This window comes from Thunnus thynnus, chromosome 16 (genome assembly GCF_963924715.1).
Source record: "Thunnus thynnus chromosome 16, fThuThy2.1, whole genome shotgun sequence".
NCBI classification, from domain to species: domain Eukaryota; kingdom Metazoa; phylum Chordata; class Actinopteri; order Scombriformes; family Scombridae; genus Thunnus; species Thunnus thynnus.
The window spans coordinates 6,878,125-6,896,664 of NC_089532.1; the positions used below are offsets into that span (position 1 = coordinate 6,878,125).

An 18,540-nucleotide genomic window follows, 5' to 3' on the forward strand; every position below is an offset into this window, starting at 1 on the left:
ACAGAGTGTGCTCATTGGGAGGGGGGCTTTAAAGAGACAGGAGCTAAAACGGCCTGTTTCAGACAGAGGCTGAACTGAGGGGCTGCATAAAGGGCCAGTATAAGATGAATAAGGAGTTTTGTTTTTGAACTGTAAGTCATGCAAAGATATTCCAGTAGAGCCCCAGAACATGAATATAGATCCAGAAATGTGCATCATATGTCCTCTTTAAGCAAAAAGGCCAAATATTTGCGGGTGGCAGCTTCTCAAATTTAAGGATTTGAAGGTTTTTCTATGTTAAACATGATAGTAAACTGAATATCTTTGAATTTTGGGTGGTTGATTGGATATTTAGACAAATCAAGACATCTGAAAATGTCACCTTGAGCTTTAATTTGACAGGGCAACGACTGTTGATTAATCGGTTTGTCCACAGACAGTATCCGACAGATCAATTGATAATGAAAATAGTTAGTTTTAGCCCTAATTCTCTGTACAGTCTGGTTACAGTTTGTGGCCTTTAGTTTTGACTCCGTCTGTCTGTGCACCAATTAAACGCCCCTTTATCCGACTATTTAGATTCCTCTCTGCGGTATCCCTGTGTTGCCTCTTTCTAACGCTGAGTTTAATTAAAAGTCTCAACAATCCCTACTAAGAGAAGGAAATTAAACTGCTGTTGAGTTGCGTTTTAAAGGCGGGAGGTCAGTCATGTTCTTTTAAACCACAAAGTGCTACATGATGTTAAACACACACAGAGTGGTGCGTGCTTCAGTGCAAGTTCTGCTAAATTAAACACATTGTAAAACTTCTCTCCAACGGCATCATCATTGCCCTCATCAGGATGGTAACTGAAGGGGTTTTTTGGACTCATTATGTTCAGTCCATCAATTAGTCATATCAAGATAAAGTATTCTAAAATCTTTTTGTAGTTATTTTTAAGTCACATGACTCAGTGACTAAGTGTATCGATCGAAAGCTGAAACAACCTCAGTTACCGCCCTGATGAAGGCAAAATAAATTGGGTAATAAAGCGTTGCATGTTGGAGAAGATTAATGTTTAAACGAACACGGATCCCCACACTGCCAGAAGTGGACAAATATCACTGTTACTAAATTATATTCTTTAAAAAGGACCTTTGAGTATGGCTGGTTTTTAAATCATTTAGCATCCTGATGCAGGACTGTGAGAGCAGCCACACTTTCCCACTTTCAGCCTCTATCTATCTAAGTCCCCACCTGTGTTGAAAATTTAAAAAAGTACATCTGTTGCAAAAAGGCTCAATTCATTCATGTAATATCATAGTGGTTTTGCCAGCTTTGGATTTAAATTTGTTTCTTAGATTTTTTTATTATTCTATTTTTTATTTTCAAATAACTTGCAACAACAATAAACTACACGACAACACAGATCTTTCACAAACGCTTCATTTAGATTTATGACAGGGCTAAGTATGTCCAAAGTGCAGGTGAAGGTTCAGTCAGTCAGCTGAGGCAGCGAGAGTGTGAGCTGATTGGTCGGTTGATGTGATCTGGCAGGCAGACGGCTGGAGGTGGAGGTGGGGGCGCAGCAGAGGGGAGGGATCGGCCTGTCCGAGCCTAATCTTGTTAAGGCTCGCTTTAATCATAAGGGCACTGTCCTCAATCAAGGACAGTGATCTTTACTGCGAGTACAGACGACAGCATGTGACTCCAATAGTGTCGAGACAAAAATAAACTCCAGTTAACACATGTGCCAATGTGCTGTTTTTGTTTGTATACAAGAAATTAACAGGAAACTAACAGGAAATTCATCATATCCACAGTTTGGATCCCTAATGCTAATATTTAACTTGGTAAAATCACAAATGAATATACTTTTCATGTATTTATCATTATATATTTGTTATTGAGTTGTTGATGTAGGTGTTCTTTAGTTTTCATCAGCTGGGAATTGCTCTTATATTTACAATTTTCATTTTATTCTGGGACAAAAAAATGTGTTTTTTTAATTATACTTCATTTTGTTTTGTTTTTTTCTGTGTGAACATACTACATATTTAAAACATGGATAGAAGTAATGCCTAGTATGTGGCTGCATGCATGCGTGTGCTTTCACACACACAACCATACACACAATCTGGCTAAAAGTATACAACATCTGCTTAGTGGGTGTGATCTATGACTTTCTGCTCTTCTTCCCTGTGTGGTTAAAGCCCCCTCCTCTTCACACACACACACACACACCAGCTGTCCCCTCTTTAGATGCACCACTAAAGCACTAATACACTCCCGCTCTCACACACACACGTCCCCTGTGATGTGACAGCTTAAAACTAAACAAACAGGTTTGTACACACAGCAAATTTAATCAAGGAGGATTACAACTTGTCATGCTTGTGTCTGTCAACATAAAGGACTTGTCGCTGTTGACAGGGGGTCTGCTTGACCTACCCACAATCCCTCAGCAAGATCACACTCACTCTTTGCTCTAATGCTAATCCTCTCAAGGGTGTGTGTTTGCGTACCTGTGTTTGCATGTCGTTTGTAATGTCCATACGCATCAACAGAAGGTCTGAGCCAGATATTGCTCATGTAGAAAAAGGGAGGGGATGATGGGAATGAGCTGCTCGCTGGATTTGTTTATGGAAAAAGGATTTTGAATTTAATTATCCAGTGAAATGTAGCTCTTTTGTTTGAGCGCTCAGCCCCTCCGAACTGTGTGCTTTTCTCGTGTTTATGTGTTTCTGATTATTTGCAGGACTGTGATGGAGCTCTGATGGATGTTGTGTTTGAATGTGTCATATTATGCTGTAGTCTAAGTATCTTTATCAGTAGGCATGACGACGTGTTTACCGAGGGTGTGTATGTGTAACTATGTTCCTGCGTGACTGTTACATACGATGTAGGTGTAGCGGTGTGGTGTGTGAGCGACGGAGTGTGAGGTGAGGCGATGAGAAAGGCATGTCTAACTCAGTGTGTGTTCTGCTTCCACCATAACATCCCATCTCCTCTGCTCTCCTCCTCCAGCTGAGGACTGCCAGCTGCTCTCTCAGATCCCCAAAGTGCGCTGCCTGAGGAACGGCAGGAGAGAGGGTGAGTGTGGGGGGACGGGGGGGGGGATGCAAAGTGGCTTAATGGAAAAGAGTCCAGGCTTAAAGATGCTGCATGTACATAAAGGCATAACTGTCACTTGGTATCTTAAATAACGAAAAAAATGAAAGGATAAGGCTGGTGATTAAATCTCATGTGCAGAACCAAACAAACAATGAACTAATCCTACTTATAAGTACTGTTTGTATATCCAAAGCCTGATATATCTTATTCCTCTGTGCTTAGACCTCCGTTGTTGTCCAAAAACTATTAAAAACATGTCAGTGAGCCATACTATTCCACTGGGTGACATGTTCCTTCACCACAGAGATTATGGGTACGGTAGTTTGTTTAGAAATGGCTCTAAAGAATAATAACAGTGATTTCAGTCTCCAGAGAGTAGTTCCGTATAAGGCAGATGCTACTGAGCATGTGCAGGAACACGGTTCTGTTTACAGAGCTTCACTAGCTTGGTGCGCTATATTTCGCAGCCTCTTGACTTTGTACTACATTGTAAATTTCTCAAAGAACTTCAATACAAAGTCAAGAGGTTGTGATATGTAGCCTTACACAGAACTGCTCTCTGGAGACTGAAAATGTGATCGCTGTTTATAAACAAAAGTGAAGGAACATTTCACCCAGTGGATCGGTGTGGCTCCCTGATATGTTTTTAATAGTTTTGGGACAACAACAGAGTTCTACAGCACAGAGAAATAAGATATATCAGGGTTTGGATACACACACGATACTTGTAAGTAGAATGGATTCATTGTTGGTTTGGCTCCGCACAAGAGATTTGTTGACAACTAAAACAAATATATAGTCGCCAGTCTTATCCATGAACAAAAAAAGTCATGGCAAGTTTATTTGCACAGCAGCTTTTAAATACAGAGGCGATTCAAATTGCTTTACATGACAACTAAATGCATTAGGACATCATTTAACAACAAAGAGGAAAATAAAAGAAATAAAGAAAATTGAAAGAAAATGAACAAGAAATATAGTTTTAGTGCAGTTCAATGCAGTAGTAAGTTGCTCCAAATTGCGCCAAACAAAACTTTTTGGTAACCTGAGCTGCAGGTAACAATCACTTTCATGATTAATTACTTTTTTCATTCATCTGTTAATTATTAAGTCCATGAAATGTGAAAAAATAGTGGATAATCTCAATTTCTAAGAGCCTAAGGTGACATCTTCAAACAGCAAGGAGGTATGTCTGAACAAAACATAAAAATTATCTATTCACAAATAAAAGAAAACATAGAAATGCAGCAAATCATCCTATTTTACAAGCCGTGACCAGAGAATGTTTGGCAATTTAATGAATGATTTTTAATTGACTTAATTGATCAAAAACCATTTTTGTAATCTGTCAATCAATGAACTGACTAATGATTTCAGCAGTACTGATAACATCAACATCACTTAGCTAAATTGTGTATATGTATCATCGCTTTAATCAACACAAAACAACAATAGTGTGCAGAAACAGGAAGTATACATATTCCGACGGTATTTCTATCAAGCATAGATAGGATCCATAAAGTACATCCGGATTTGTTACTTCCTGTTCACAAGTATACACACAAGAAATTAATTTGGACAAACAGTCAACTCTACATTCTCATAAAGTCTGTGACATTTTATTCTTTGTTTTTCTTATTAAAATCACAAACTGTAGCAAAACATGCACGTATTGTCTGAGGCATCACCCGCAGGTTTCTGAATTGAATTAACTTAATCTCTGAATGAGATTAAATCTACGACCTACAAAACAAGAAAGTTCAGCCAAACTAAAAGCCAAAGGACCCAGTGTTACTCATTTGTTTGGATATCTAACAATAATCCCACTCAGGTTGCAGCCTGTGTTGCTGCTCTACCTTGCAAACTAAAGACTTTGTTTGGGCTTATGAACCACATGCTGACAAAACATAAGCATCTTGGATTCAGGCCAGCGGTTCCCAACTGGCAGCCGTGGTACACCAGCCAGGAGTGAGCTCAAGTCTGCTTTAAAATAGTCTCCAAATCCACATCACGGAATGAAACATCAGGTTTAATCTGCATTTTATGTTTACTGTACTGTATAGTAAAAATGCACAAGAATAACTAATGTTGTGTTTTAACAAAACACATAAAAGAGAAAATTAGAGAAAAAAGATAAGAGAGAGAAGAGAAAAATATTTTTTTTTTACTTTAAACCGATTTTAATGGTTTCACACTTTCATGCATTGTTGACTTTCTCTCCTTTTATGCGTCAAACTGATGCCTCAGGTCATGAAGCACTGGGGAATTAAATGTTCCCAAAGTTAAGACACACACACACACACATGGAGAGGCAGGCTTCTGTTGTTGATGGAAGAGAAATGTGGAATAGCCTGACAATAATTATCTGAAATGTAAGTTATGTAAATTTCCTCAAGAAACATCTTAAGACTCTCTCTTATTAAACGACTTGTGTCTGCTTATTTTTTTAGCCACGTCAGCTGCATGATTTTAGGGATGTTGGTCAGGTGGTCCACCACTGTGGCCCATATTCATACTGAGCCATTGTGTAGAGGTTCATAGTACCCAGATGATGAATCCTAGATGATTCTCTGATTTTCCATCTAGCACCACTTGCAGGTCAAAGTTTTCACTTATTCAGTGAAATATCTCAACATGTGGAGAATGGATCGGCACAAAAGTTAGTACAGACCTTCATGGTTCTCAGAGAATTAAACCATCTGACTTCGATGATCCCTTTCGGTGACATTCTCATCAGCCTCAACTGCACTTTGTCTTTCATGCTAAATAGCAAATGTTAGCACGCTGACGTGCTAAACTAAGATGGTAAATATTATGCATATATCTATGGGTAAACATGATAAACATTTTACCTGCTACACATCAACATGGTTACACCATTTTGAGTATTTTAGCATGCTGATGTTCACATTCAGCTCAGTGCATCACTGTGCAGCTAAATACAGCCTCAAAGAGCCGCTAGCATGGCTAAACGCTAAATCTATTTTTATTCAGGTTTTACTGTTTTAAACTGTTTTTAAATGTTTTATATCGTTTTGTGATTCTATGTCAAATACATTGAATTTTATGTATGAAAGCTTGTCTACAAATACAGTTTATTATTATTACTGTGTGTAAGATGAAGAATACATTTAGGATTAGGGTTCATTTTTGCTTTAAGGTCAGTTTTGACCAATTATGTGATCAGAGTGGCACATGAACCACTTGCGGGCAAAAATGCATGGAAGTGTGGTTTTGGCTCATATCTCGGATTAAGTAAAGGATTTAGAAAAAGGCGCTTTAGCCCCAGGAGATTTATGTGACAATTCAAGAATGGTGTGTGTAGCAATTCATCAAGCCTTTTTGTGTTTTGCATAAACAATGTACTACTTTACTACTCAACAGCATTAAGCAACGCTGAGCTAAGCTTCTTCATATTAACTTAAATTGTTAAATTGTGTTTATTCTGTCTAACTTCATGTGTATGTGCACATTGTTTAAGGATCTCAGAGGCAGAACTGCATCTGTCATGTAACAAAGTACATCTCTTAGGATTTTGTTTAAAAAAAGACAGAAATATTCTACCACTCTGTATTTCTTGAATAAATAAATACATTTTGCTGATGCTATGAGCTGTTCAAGTGGGACAGAAAAAAAAAAAATGCTGAAATTCATCCTCTAAATTAATCTGTGTAACATGACCTCTTCTTCAAGCACCTGTTTAAATATAGATAAACTAACAGTTACAAATAATCAGCTGAAAGTTATACTCTAGGGCTGCTTTTGTACTCTTTTAAAAAAGCACAATTCGCTTGTTCAACTTTTTGTGCACGTTGGCGTTATTTTAATGATCTTTGACTTTGAAAACAAAACTCTTCAGATGATGATGAGATACATCTTCTTAATTAACTGTAGATTCTTTAGAGAACAAAGACAAAAGAAAAGACAATTAACCTCCTCCACAGATCCCTGAGTTAAATGCAAATTACTGAGATTGTAGACAAACTTCTGATGAGGAAAGACACCTTTATTGCCATCACTCCTCTGCTTGTAGCGATGTTCTTAAATTGGTCTCCTTTAAAATAGATTTTACCCTCAGCTCTAAATTAACATCTTTTTTTTCTTTTTTAGCAAGCGATTTAAAGTGGTTGCTGGGGCAAAAAAGCGTGGATGCACTCTGGTATCTTCTTCAGACTAATCCAATTTAACGGTTTCATTTCAGAGGGCTGTATGTTCTGTAGAAGCTTTACCAGCTAAAAGTCAAATGTAAATATCCCCAAAACACAGATTATTCCTTAAAAAAACGAATTATTTAAAGAGCAAAGGTCTTCAATTTGCTCTGACCTTGAAAGGAAAATAGACACTGATTTTCACCATTTAAAACATCACTTGTAAACATGTTCAGTCCCTCGTAATTAAACTTTAGTGGCTTCTTTCTATTTTGCAATGATGTTCAGTAATCATACAAAGAGAAATCCATTATAGAAGAGGCAGAGAGACCACATTTTTCTGTTAACAGTCGACTCAGGAGAGCAGGATGCAACGCAGCCATCTCGAAAAACTCTCCTCGCTTTCCTCAATCATTCTCTCCACCTAAATACAACCCGTACCTGGAAGCAACAACTTCAAACCTGCTCACTCGCCGAGGCATTGTTGGAAACAAAGGCAATAACAACAAATTTAGTAAAGGTTGACAAGGCAAGGCTGAGAAAGTGGGTGCATCAATCAACACTCGTTGTTTTTCCTTTAAAACGGACTCCAGCCATATAGTATTAGAGTTCTGAAAAGTGTGAAGGACTTGCAAGAAAGATTATAAAATAAAGGGTCAAAATTGTGCAGCGTAGGTAGAAATATTCTGAAATGTAGTTTCTTAATATGGGTCAAGCTCTAAAAACACATCCCACTTTACCAATAATGCAATTCGACAGCGTCTTGCATTAGACCTTCCCTGCCTGATGTCTCTCAGAATCAGGTTTATTGCCAAGTTTACACATACAAGGACTTTGCCTTGGTGTTGTGGTGCATGATGGTAAAAATGTACAAGAGAGAATACAAGTACAATAAGTCAATTAATTATTTATAATAAAAAACGGAAATTTACTATAAAATATGCTAAATATATTCTAAACTAACAAGAGCTATTAGAGTTTAAAAAGAAGAGAATGTACGAACATTGACCCAGAATGTGCAAATGTTCTAGTGTAAACATATATATATATAAACACATATATAAACATATACAGTATATATACAGTATATATACTGTATTTATACAGTATATACAGTGTATGCAATGTGCAAACATGTAAATAATAATTTCAAACTCTCACAACTAGTGTGTTTGTAATGCAGACTTTCTGTTGTACATCCATAGTCTCATAAACCTAAGCCAGGATACTCAAGGAATGTCATTTGAGTAATATTGTCAAAATTAACAAAGCCACCAAAACCATAACCCATGCTTAGTTTGTGACTTCTCATGACAAGTTAAGCGAACAAGTAAATGGACTTAAATAAAACAACTCAAACTCAAACACTTGCATTTAAAAGTGTCTGAAGAAATAGCAGCCAGTCCTCCTCCTCTCTTTCCCTCACATAGCGAGTGGTTAAAACTGTAATTTAGAGGAGAGGCTACAGTTAACCGAAAACCACAAAAAGCATCATATGTAGCCTTTAACATATCAATCTTTTGAACACCAGGCTTTTATGTTGGAAAGTCAAACTTCAGTGCTGTTGATTACTATTTATCGACCACCAAAACATGCAGCTTCATTCTCACACAAAATGTCTGAACTACTGTCAGTCTGTTTTGCTAACCAGGATAGGATCCTTATAACTGCTGATTTTAATTAACATGTCGATAACATCTCAGACTGCAAAGCTATGATTTTATGCAACTTTTGCATTCTTCTGATTTTACTCAACATATTTTTGGGCCAACTCACAACAGTGGCCACATCTTATATTTAGTGATCTCTAGAGGTCTGGATATTGTTGTTGATAAGATTGTTGATACTAATATATCAGATCAATGTTTGTTTTTTAACATGACTGTCACTGGTATAGTAAAAAATGATACGGAGCGCCTCATTAAAGGATGCCATTAAGTTCTCCAACCACATGCGTAGTCAACCTCTCTCTGATGAAAACTCATCAATTCATGAAAAAGTAAATCACTTTAACTCTAAATTAAGATCAGCTCTCGACATAGTGGCACCTCTGAAAACTAGAAAGATATACGTCTGCTCAGGAGGGAATGCCGTAGAGTGAATGTGGAAGAAAAACAGATTAACAATCCACCGAGAGATCCTTATAAAATCCCTATGTGTCTCTACCAAAGCTTTACGCTGTGAGAGGCAGGCGTACTTCTCTAAGATTATTACTGAAAGCAGGAACAACCCCAGAATTTTATTTTCTACCATCGATCACCTTTTAAATCTTTCCCAGCTTTGTGAACAAATATGCCATTCTTCACAGTCAAAATGTGAGGAGTTTGCATCATTTTTTTTGAAAATCTGACTGTTAGTGCCTCTCTGGGAAATTTAAATTATTTTTGTTAAATTAGTGAAGGGGAACTCCCTAAAATTATTCTGCAGTTGAAGTCCTCCACTTGCACCCTGAATGAAATTCCTTCTATTTTCTTTAAGGAGGTCTTGGTTAGTTTGATTTGTGATGTACTCGACATTGCTCTCTAGAGACAGGCATCTTTCCAGACGCACTCAAAACAGCTCTTGTGAAGCTCTGACTCAAAAAGCATTATCTTGACGCTTCTGCTTTGAACAGTTTTGGGCCTATTTCCAACCTGCCTTATCTGAGTAAGATATTGGAAAAGGCAGTGTTTAAACAGCTGGATGCGTTCTTACATGGCAACAAGATTTCATGAAAAATTTCAGTACAGTTTTAAAAGGGGACACAGCACTGAAATGATCTTAGAGTGAGATAATAAAAATGTTTCCATTCTTTTACTTTTTGATGTAAGTGCTGCATTTGATACAGTCGATCACAGGATGCTCCTAAAATGGAATTGGTCTCTCAGGTACAGCTCTGAACTGGTTTAATACTTACTTCACTGGCAGAAGTTATGTTGTTATCCTCAGTGACCGTGTTTCAGACAAGCATTTAATTCTTTTTGGTATTCCACAGAGTTCTATTCTTGGCCCTTTACTGTTTTGTCTGTGTATGCTACCACTTGAAAAAATTATTTGTGATTGTTGAGGGAATTTTCATCGTTATGCTGATGACACTCAGTTATTTATCTGTAGTGCCAGATGATACTGATGCCCTAAATCCCTTTATAAATTGCTTCTCCAGCATTGTATAGTGGATGAGTAATAATTTCCTCAAATTAAATGAGGACAAAACAGATTTTTATAACTGGTAGCCTACAAATGCACATAGAGAAAAGATATTAAGCAAACTTGGAAGTCTGACTCTACAGACTGGGTGTTATTCTTGACTCTGAGTTGGATTTTAAATCACATATCAACAATGTTACAAAGATTGCTTTTTTCATTTAAGAAATATTAAAAGAGTTAAACTCTACCTCTCATTTGAGATGCCAAAAAGTTGAACCATACCTGTAATACACTCTATACTGGATTACCTAAAAAAAAAAAAAAAACACTGATAGGCTGCAACTTGTACAAAATGCAGCAGCCAGAATATTAACAAAAGCCAGGAAAAAATAACATTACACCAGTTCTAGTGTCATTACACTGGCTACCTGTAAAGTTGAGGATTGATTTTTAAAATTATTTTACTTTTTATAAGGCCCTAAATGGTTTAGCACCTTCATATCTCTCTGATTGCTCATGTGAGTATGTTCCAAACTGTTCCCGTAGGTCATTTAGTGCTGGCTTGCTCAATGTACCGAAAATGAAAGTATGGTGAGCCAGCTTTCTGTTATTATGCACCAAAGGTTTGGAACAAACTCCCATCACAAACAAGACAAGAATCCTCTGCTGATAGTTTTAAGAAACAGCTCAAAACTTATTGTTATGATCTTGCTTTTAATTAATTTCACCTTTTGTTAACATCGTAATTATTTGATATTTCTTTTATATTTCTCATACTTTTTATATTTTATGCTTTTTTATATTTTGTTTATCATAATCAACTTGTTTTTATTACTAGTATTATACTATTTTTTATATATCTTAAGGATTTTATTGTTTTTTTTATATGTACATTTTGCTCCTTGTATCTCCTGTTTTTAATACCTGTGTTATTGATTTCTGTTGTTTCTCTTGTGAAGCACTTTGAGGTGCTTTACATGATATGAAAGGTGCTATATAAATATGTTAATTATTATTATTATTATTATTATTGTTATTATTATTTATTTTATTTTTTTTTCGTAGTTTCTTTGTAGTTATCTATTATGATGTTGGATGTCTATGTTAAACATAGCCAAAGGTGCAAAACTTGAGGTGAACATATGTAAAAATGTTCCCTGAAAGTCAAAAGCCAGGGCTTCAGTCTGCTCTTAATGCTTCATTTGCAATGTTACTTCTACTTCCCCATCGAACTGACATCAGATTGTTCGTACATGCTCACAAACAGCCGTCGTCTGTTCCGTAGCCTTTGCTGTTGTTCAGAAGTTGTCCACTTGCATATTTTGGATTGGATTTCAGCTCGAAAATGTTTGGGTGTATTGGAAAAGTTTATATTTCGAGTAAAGGATGAGCCACTTGAGGTCTCCTGAGGGGCAACACAGTGGGAGGGGGCCTTTAAGAGATCAGAGCTAAAACAGCCTGTTTCAGACAGAGGCTGAACTGCATAAAGGGCCAGCATAAGATAAATAAGGAGATTTTTGAACTGTAAATAGAGTCCCAGAATAAAAATATAGACCTGGAAATGTGCATGATATGACCCCTTTAAATCAGTGAAGTCGGTAAAGCAGTATCAAAATGTTATCAAATTGTGGACTGGCTTCAGAGTTAAATGTCATTTCTCCTGTGCTTCCGTTCAGGTCTAATCCGATCTCGAGTGCGAGGAGCCAACACGGCCTCGGCCTCTATCTTGACCTTCTTGGACAGCCACTGCGAGGTTAACACCGATTGGCTGCAACCGATGATCCAGCGAGTCAAGGAGGTACAGACTCACATGCTCACAGTCTGCCGTCATTCACACTCTCCAATTAGACACTTAATACATGCAGCTCTCTCTCACACACACACAGTCTCATACATTCACAGCACAAGCATGTATTTCGGAGGTGGAACACTTGCTTCATTTTTGGCTGTGATGTAATGCTTCAGGGGATTTTGCTCCTTTTCAGGGTAGATTTTATTGGCTGTGATGCAATACTCTGGCACTGCATGTTGTTAAATAAACACTCAATTTGTTCAGCTGAGATTTAAGTCATTGAATAGCAGATGTCACACTCCACTTTGCCACTGCTGGAAAGAGTATGGTGCCATTTTTCGCAACCAATCTGTTTTCCACTTGATTCCTGAGTGTTTTACTACATTAGCTGGTCTGTTTTGTGTTGCTGCAGTGGTTTGTGTTGTGCATGGTGGCAGCATTTACCATCCCTCCAGGCTGCATGCTGGGCTGTTTACTGATCAAAGCTGTCTTTTTTTTTAATGCAGTGGGAAGATTCCTACAAATTAAATTATGCAGCCCACCAGGGATACTACTATCACATCCACACATGAAGGTTTTGCAATTTCACAACAGGATGAAATGCAAAACCAGCCACCCTTCATTAGGGGGATATTTTGCTCTGTCATTTTTAATTTCACTGGCATTTCCATGTGAACCTTCGGGGGCATTTTGGCTGTGAGCCCTCACTGTTTCTGCTTCACACTGCTTTTGTGTATTAATTTCACAAAGTCATACAGGCGAAGCGCACACAGCATATAAATACACATATTCAGAGACATGGAGCATCTGCAGCGATGAACATGTGCACCTACTGAGACATGTCTGGTTTGATATAAAGCGATGTAGCTGTGAAAGAGACGTGCATCACTCACTAATGAGTAGCTAATAAGCTGTTTGCTGGCTGTCTCCTCCCTCTCTTGACTTTACTAACCTGTGACTCGGCTCCAACCAGCACAGCTGCTTCCCAAATCCCCTGCCATCCCCCATTACAGGCAACCATCCCCACTGCCTCTGCAGCAGGAGCTGTTTGATTCCACATTTTTTCTCAGTAATCACTTCTCCTCTCATGTGTGCTGCCGCTAAAGTCTGACACTCAAGACAGAGCTTCTTCCAGCGTGCCTCATTTCTTCGTCCTCTGCCTTTTTACCGTCTGGTTTTAAGGAAGCGCTGCAGCAGCCTTGATACACTATTTATTCATAAGACTCTATTACAAAAACAACTTTATTCACAGACATTGAGCTTTCTTATCAGCTCTTTCTCCTCCTCTTCCTCTTTCGCAGCTCCACATGCCTGTCAACTCACAAAGAATACAAGACACAATGCTGCTATTTAATGAAAAGAAGAGTTGTGCAAAAAAGTGTTTATTTACACCATTAAAGAGTAAGCAGTTGCTTCATTGAAGGACAGAAGTGTGCTGTTTCTCTAGAAAGTACACTGGACAATAACCTAAACTAAACATCCCCTCAGAACGTCTGTATGCAATAAAAGTCATATTCAAATTCAGGAGTCTCTGCTCTGCTAATGTTTTATTCAGAGGACTCTACACATTGCCAGTGTATCCACATTGTGTTTGTGTTTGCGTACACTCACCCTTGGCTCTGGGCAGCTGTGACTCATCCAGCTTGCATTACAATCTTTTAGTGTGGCATTCATGAGAGTGTCGGGTTGAGTGATAATTCACCAGCTCCTCAGTCCGGCTGCACCCGGTCGGTGATTCATTCATCTTCCCGGGACCACACTCTTGTGTTCATAAAGGCCACTGAGAACATGAATACTGATTAAGGATCACTGTCCAGTGTGTTCTTTAATGCAACATAGTGACACTTGTCATTTTTTAAGGGGGAAAGTGCTTTAATTTAATAACAATTAAGTGACAATGACAAATGCTGCAGGATCAGAGATTTAAGCTCTGTTAAAGATACATCGTATCAGGTTATAAGCACTCTCTCCTGCTTGGTCAATGTCTGAATTTAGGTGATGTTTAATACCTCTTTAGTGACTTAAAATTGAATCATTTTTTCAGACAATGGTGAGAGATTATACACTCAACAAAGAGCTGATAATTTGGCAGGATGGGCTGTATGTTGCCCCTCTCCCTTCTTTTTCCCGTCTCTTCTCATGATCACCATCTAATACAGTGTTTCATAACCTCTTTGGATTGCGACCTTTGAAATCGAAGCTATGTATACTTGTGGCCACTCATGCCCACTTGCCAGTTATAACTTGCTTAACCTCATTTTATTTGAATAGACCCCGCAGGAGTAAAATTATCCAGTATTTCACAAGAAGAAAAAAAAACAAATGAAAGAGGGAAGCGTGAAAAAATAAACAAAACTTTTTGAAATGTTTGTTTTTCTGCTTTCCAATCCTTTTGCAACCTTTCAGATTAATCTTGTGGTGGCCCTGAGACCCAAATTGGCAGCTACTGGTCTAATCCGTCACAAACGCATTGCACAAATTGCAATTTTAGTTTGCAGAACTGAATCACAACTGAAGCAGAAACAATGTCTTTGGTTAAATGAAATCTAAATGGATCAAGACTGTTTTTTAAATTAGCTCCACATTAGAGACAATCCAATGAAAAAAGCTAAGTGAGTTTTAACTGTAGTCAGACAAGCCTGTAGCTATTTATACATGCTAGCTATCAGGATAATGACTTGCAATGCATAACTGTAACATTTTTTATTTACTGTATTGTTTGACAAGATTTTATTTTAATCATTCGAGATAAGTTGAGATTTTACTTGATCTGCCAATAAAATTGTAGCGACAGCCTTCATTTCCCATCATACCCTGTGCCAGACTGAGCAGCTTGTTAGGTTTGCTGTTTTATGACTGTTCCAATTTTCTTAGTGTCTGTTCAGTATGTGGTACTTTTGTGTTGATAATTGCCCATTTTGTGCTGTTTTTAGTTTGGTGGCTACTATTTTTGACTTCAGCTGTATTTCCTGAAGTGTATCTGAATCTCCTGTGTTGGGTTGACAAAGGTGAATGCCTGTGTTTGTCTCTCAAAACATCTTGTGCACTACAATATTTCTGCCTGCTTCATCTCTAATATTGTAGTGAGAGATATTTTAGTGTACAATAAACAATTAAATATCTCCACACAGTGAATGAGTACTGAGCATGTACAGTAGAGAACATGGTTCAAGGCAGGAAAACAGAAGTCTGGCTCTTGACCTTTAGCCCAAGCTGGACACTGTGTCCTCTGTTGGTCTCTTACTCAGAGACTAATGAGACATTACAGTGCGATGAAGCAAAGGAACGGAGATCATTACACGTCAAATGACATTTGGAAATTGTGAAATTCAGTGTGCAAAAAACACATTTCCAATTACGGAGGGTAAAGCGTTTTATTCTATACGGCTCAGTTTTCAGTTTCCTTTTTTTTTCCTGTCCTGTAAATATTTTCATGATGCCCTTTTCCAGAGCGATGCACTGTACTGTGCAGTAGGAGATTAAGCCTATTCTTTTATCAGCAATATTAAAAGCAGCCAGATGTAAGAGACAAAATTACAGCACCCTGACACAGTAATAAATTCAGGCACAGAAAGAGAGAACAAAAGAAAGACAGAGGGTAGAGATACCGAGAGATCATGAGCGACATCCATTTTAGGAGTGCAGCCTCTTCAAGCATTCCCAAATCACAGAGGCTCATTAAAAGCCTGATAAATGTCTATTGCTTAAAGCTGTCGAGAGCATCACTTTTCAAATTGCTCTCTGGCAGAGTGGCATTTCACACTTACTCTTCCCCCGCACGCTTTAGTGCAATGAACACGAAGTTCACGACGGGTTCAGTCTCTGAGCAAAAAGAGAGGGACGATGGCTCTAATTGGAAACAGCCATTTGGATTGTCCCGATGTTAAGCTGTCTGACTACACGAACACACACGCAAACGCACACACACACACACACACACACACACACAAACACTATGAGCAAACAACAGTGTTGGCACAGACACACATTCACAGACAGATGCAGACTCACACACATATCAACACAAACACGACACAAGCAATCAAAAGCTCTCCACTCTGTCGTGTTTACTTTTGGGTTCATGTTACTTCTCCAGCAAGAAGTGGTTTCATGGTTCAGAGTTCATTTTCACGAATTCATGTCCACTGTGAACTGTGCACATTCAGCTGTGCTTATCCTTTACACAATATAAGCAGAAAATGATCGGTACATTTATTTATACTCTTTATTTATATCATTAAGAATTTTTATTAAGATTTAACACAGAACACAAGATATTGCAAGGTGAAAACACGAAAACCACTAAAAAAGTCAAAGGTTACAGTCATTTTAAGCATATTTGTGAAGCATACTCACCGGTTTGCCAGAAAGAGGGAGGGGTGCTTTATTTAATTTTAAAGTAATAATCATCTCCCCTTATCAAAACCATAAGATCCAAACAGTTTAGTCACACACTCCAGCGGGAGACAAATTCATCGATTTTTACTCCTTCAGACTATTTCCCTTCTCCGTGCTCTTTGGTAGAAGGTGAAGCTGTGCCAGAAATTCTTACTGCATGAAATCTGTTATTAAACAAGCTGTAATGCGATCCAGTGGTAATTATTTAGAAACATAAGGCTATTGAAGTGATCTTAAGTGATCCGCTGAATCACCTCTATGATTTAGATGTTGTGGATTGTAATATATAGAAGATAAATAAAAAACACCTCTTGTGACGTCCATCCTTGCAGAGCTGTTACAATAAAACACAGCATATAAATATGTCACATGGCTTCTAAGAGCTGTCTCAATGTGTCTGTCTGTCCTTCTCCTCCCGTGCAGGATCATACGCGAGTGGTGAGCCCCATCATTGACGTCATCAGCCTGGATAACTTTGCCTACTTGGCTGCATCCGCCGACTTGAGAGGAGGTCAGGACACAACACACAAATCATATACACACAGCTGCGTCAAGGAAAACCCCTGTTTCATAAAAGTTCGTTATGGCACCGTGATCTCTGCCAGACCATTCCAAAACCCATGACAGCCAGTCCAAAGTCAATGGAAATAAAGTTCTTGAAGATACAAAGTTTTCATTCAACAGCAGTGGATTTTTAAAAAAAGGGTTTCTACTATGACTTGTTGCTATGATTGGTATGAATATTAAGTCAATTTACGAGGTGAAATCATGCAATTTTCAGCCAAAATCAGCAGGAAACGCTTATCTGTGTTCTTGGCTACTGTAGGACTGTTGTCTGACCAAGTGATAGTAAATTTGACTGCTGGATCTGACTTTCTGTCTCTCTCGTGCTCTCTCTCTCTCTCTCTCTCTCTCTCTCTCTCTCTCATCAGGATTTGACTGGAGTCTCCACTTCAAATGGGAACAGATTCCCATCGAGCAGAAAATGGCGAGGAGTGATCCCACGCAGGCGATCAGGTACATCGCTCAGTATCCAGTATAGTCATCTGGGTTATAGATATACATTAATATATCAAAATATAATGTAGATAATGGAGACAAAAAGCTTTTGTACATGCATATACTATAATAAACAGACATTCCTCTGCTCAGTGAACTACAAAAAGGTCAAATTATGCTCAGACCAAGTTAGTTATTCTTAATAAGTCTGATGAAATTCTGTATTTCCTTGTTGTCAACAAATATGAAAAGTTCAAACTGACAATATGGTTGTTCATCTCTCAATGCTTTTTGACTTCTCTACCCTGTCTGTGGCATTCAGCCTCAGACCCATTCATTCATACTGAAGACATGCAGTAAATCTTTAAAAACTGACTACAAATATATAGTTTCATTTTTACAGCTGGGCACTGTAGTTGTTAGGAAATGTTACTCAAACAAAAGTAAATTGTGGATTTGTTAGGGTACTGTTTTCAGTTGCGGATTAATGCTCCAGTGAGTATATCTGACAGCAAGACAATGTATGTGGCATCAACTCAAACTAAACTACGGTGCCCATGTTTATTGTAATGAAGGAACACGTCACCCAGTGCAACAGTGTGGTTTATTGGTGTGGATGGTCTACAGCTCTGAGGAATAACTGGCTACACAGAAAATGCTTGTTAGTTGGTATTTTTACTGGTTTTTGTTCACAAAAAGAAAATAATTTAAATAATATAAAACTTTTTTGTGCCTGTCTTGTATTTTCTGTCGTGTGGGAACACTAGGGATACCTAATGGTTTTCTTTGCTTTGCCCCTTTCACATCTCACTATTGCAAATAAAGATGGAAAGCTTATAAGAGTCCAAGCTTAACTACTTACTTGGGTTTGTTGTTTTCCCATAGAAACCATTACAACTCAAACAACTTGAAGTAAATTCAAGTATGACAAGCTCTATAGAATTATGTCATTTTCAGGCTTAAAAAAGCTTTCCAAATATGATTTGATGCACCAGGAATGTATGG

The 18,540-nt window shown here is 37.9% G+C and overlaps 1 protein-coding gene across 2 annotated transcripts in view; it reads left to right on the top strand.

The window, feature by feature from the left end:
- galnt16 (UDP-N-acetyl-alpha-D-galactosamine:polypeptide N-acetylgalactosaminyltransferase 16) overlaps positions 1-18,540 on the top strand; it is a 43,885-nt gene that overhangs the window by 17,640 nt on the left and 7,705 nt on the right. For both annotated transcript variants that reach the window (XM_067614267.1, XM_067614268.1), the window contains exons 5-8: positions 2,986-3,051; positions 12,023-12,144; positions 16,960-17,047; positions 17,469-17,553. In XM_067614267.1, the coding sequence (XP_067470368.1) occupies positions 2,986-3,051; positions 12,023-12,144; positions 16,960-17,047; positions 17,469-17,553 (361 nt within the window). The remainder of the gene's footprint in view (positions 1-2,985; positions 3,052-12,022; positions 12,145-16,959; positions 17,048-17,468; positions 17,554-18,540) is intronic.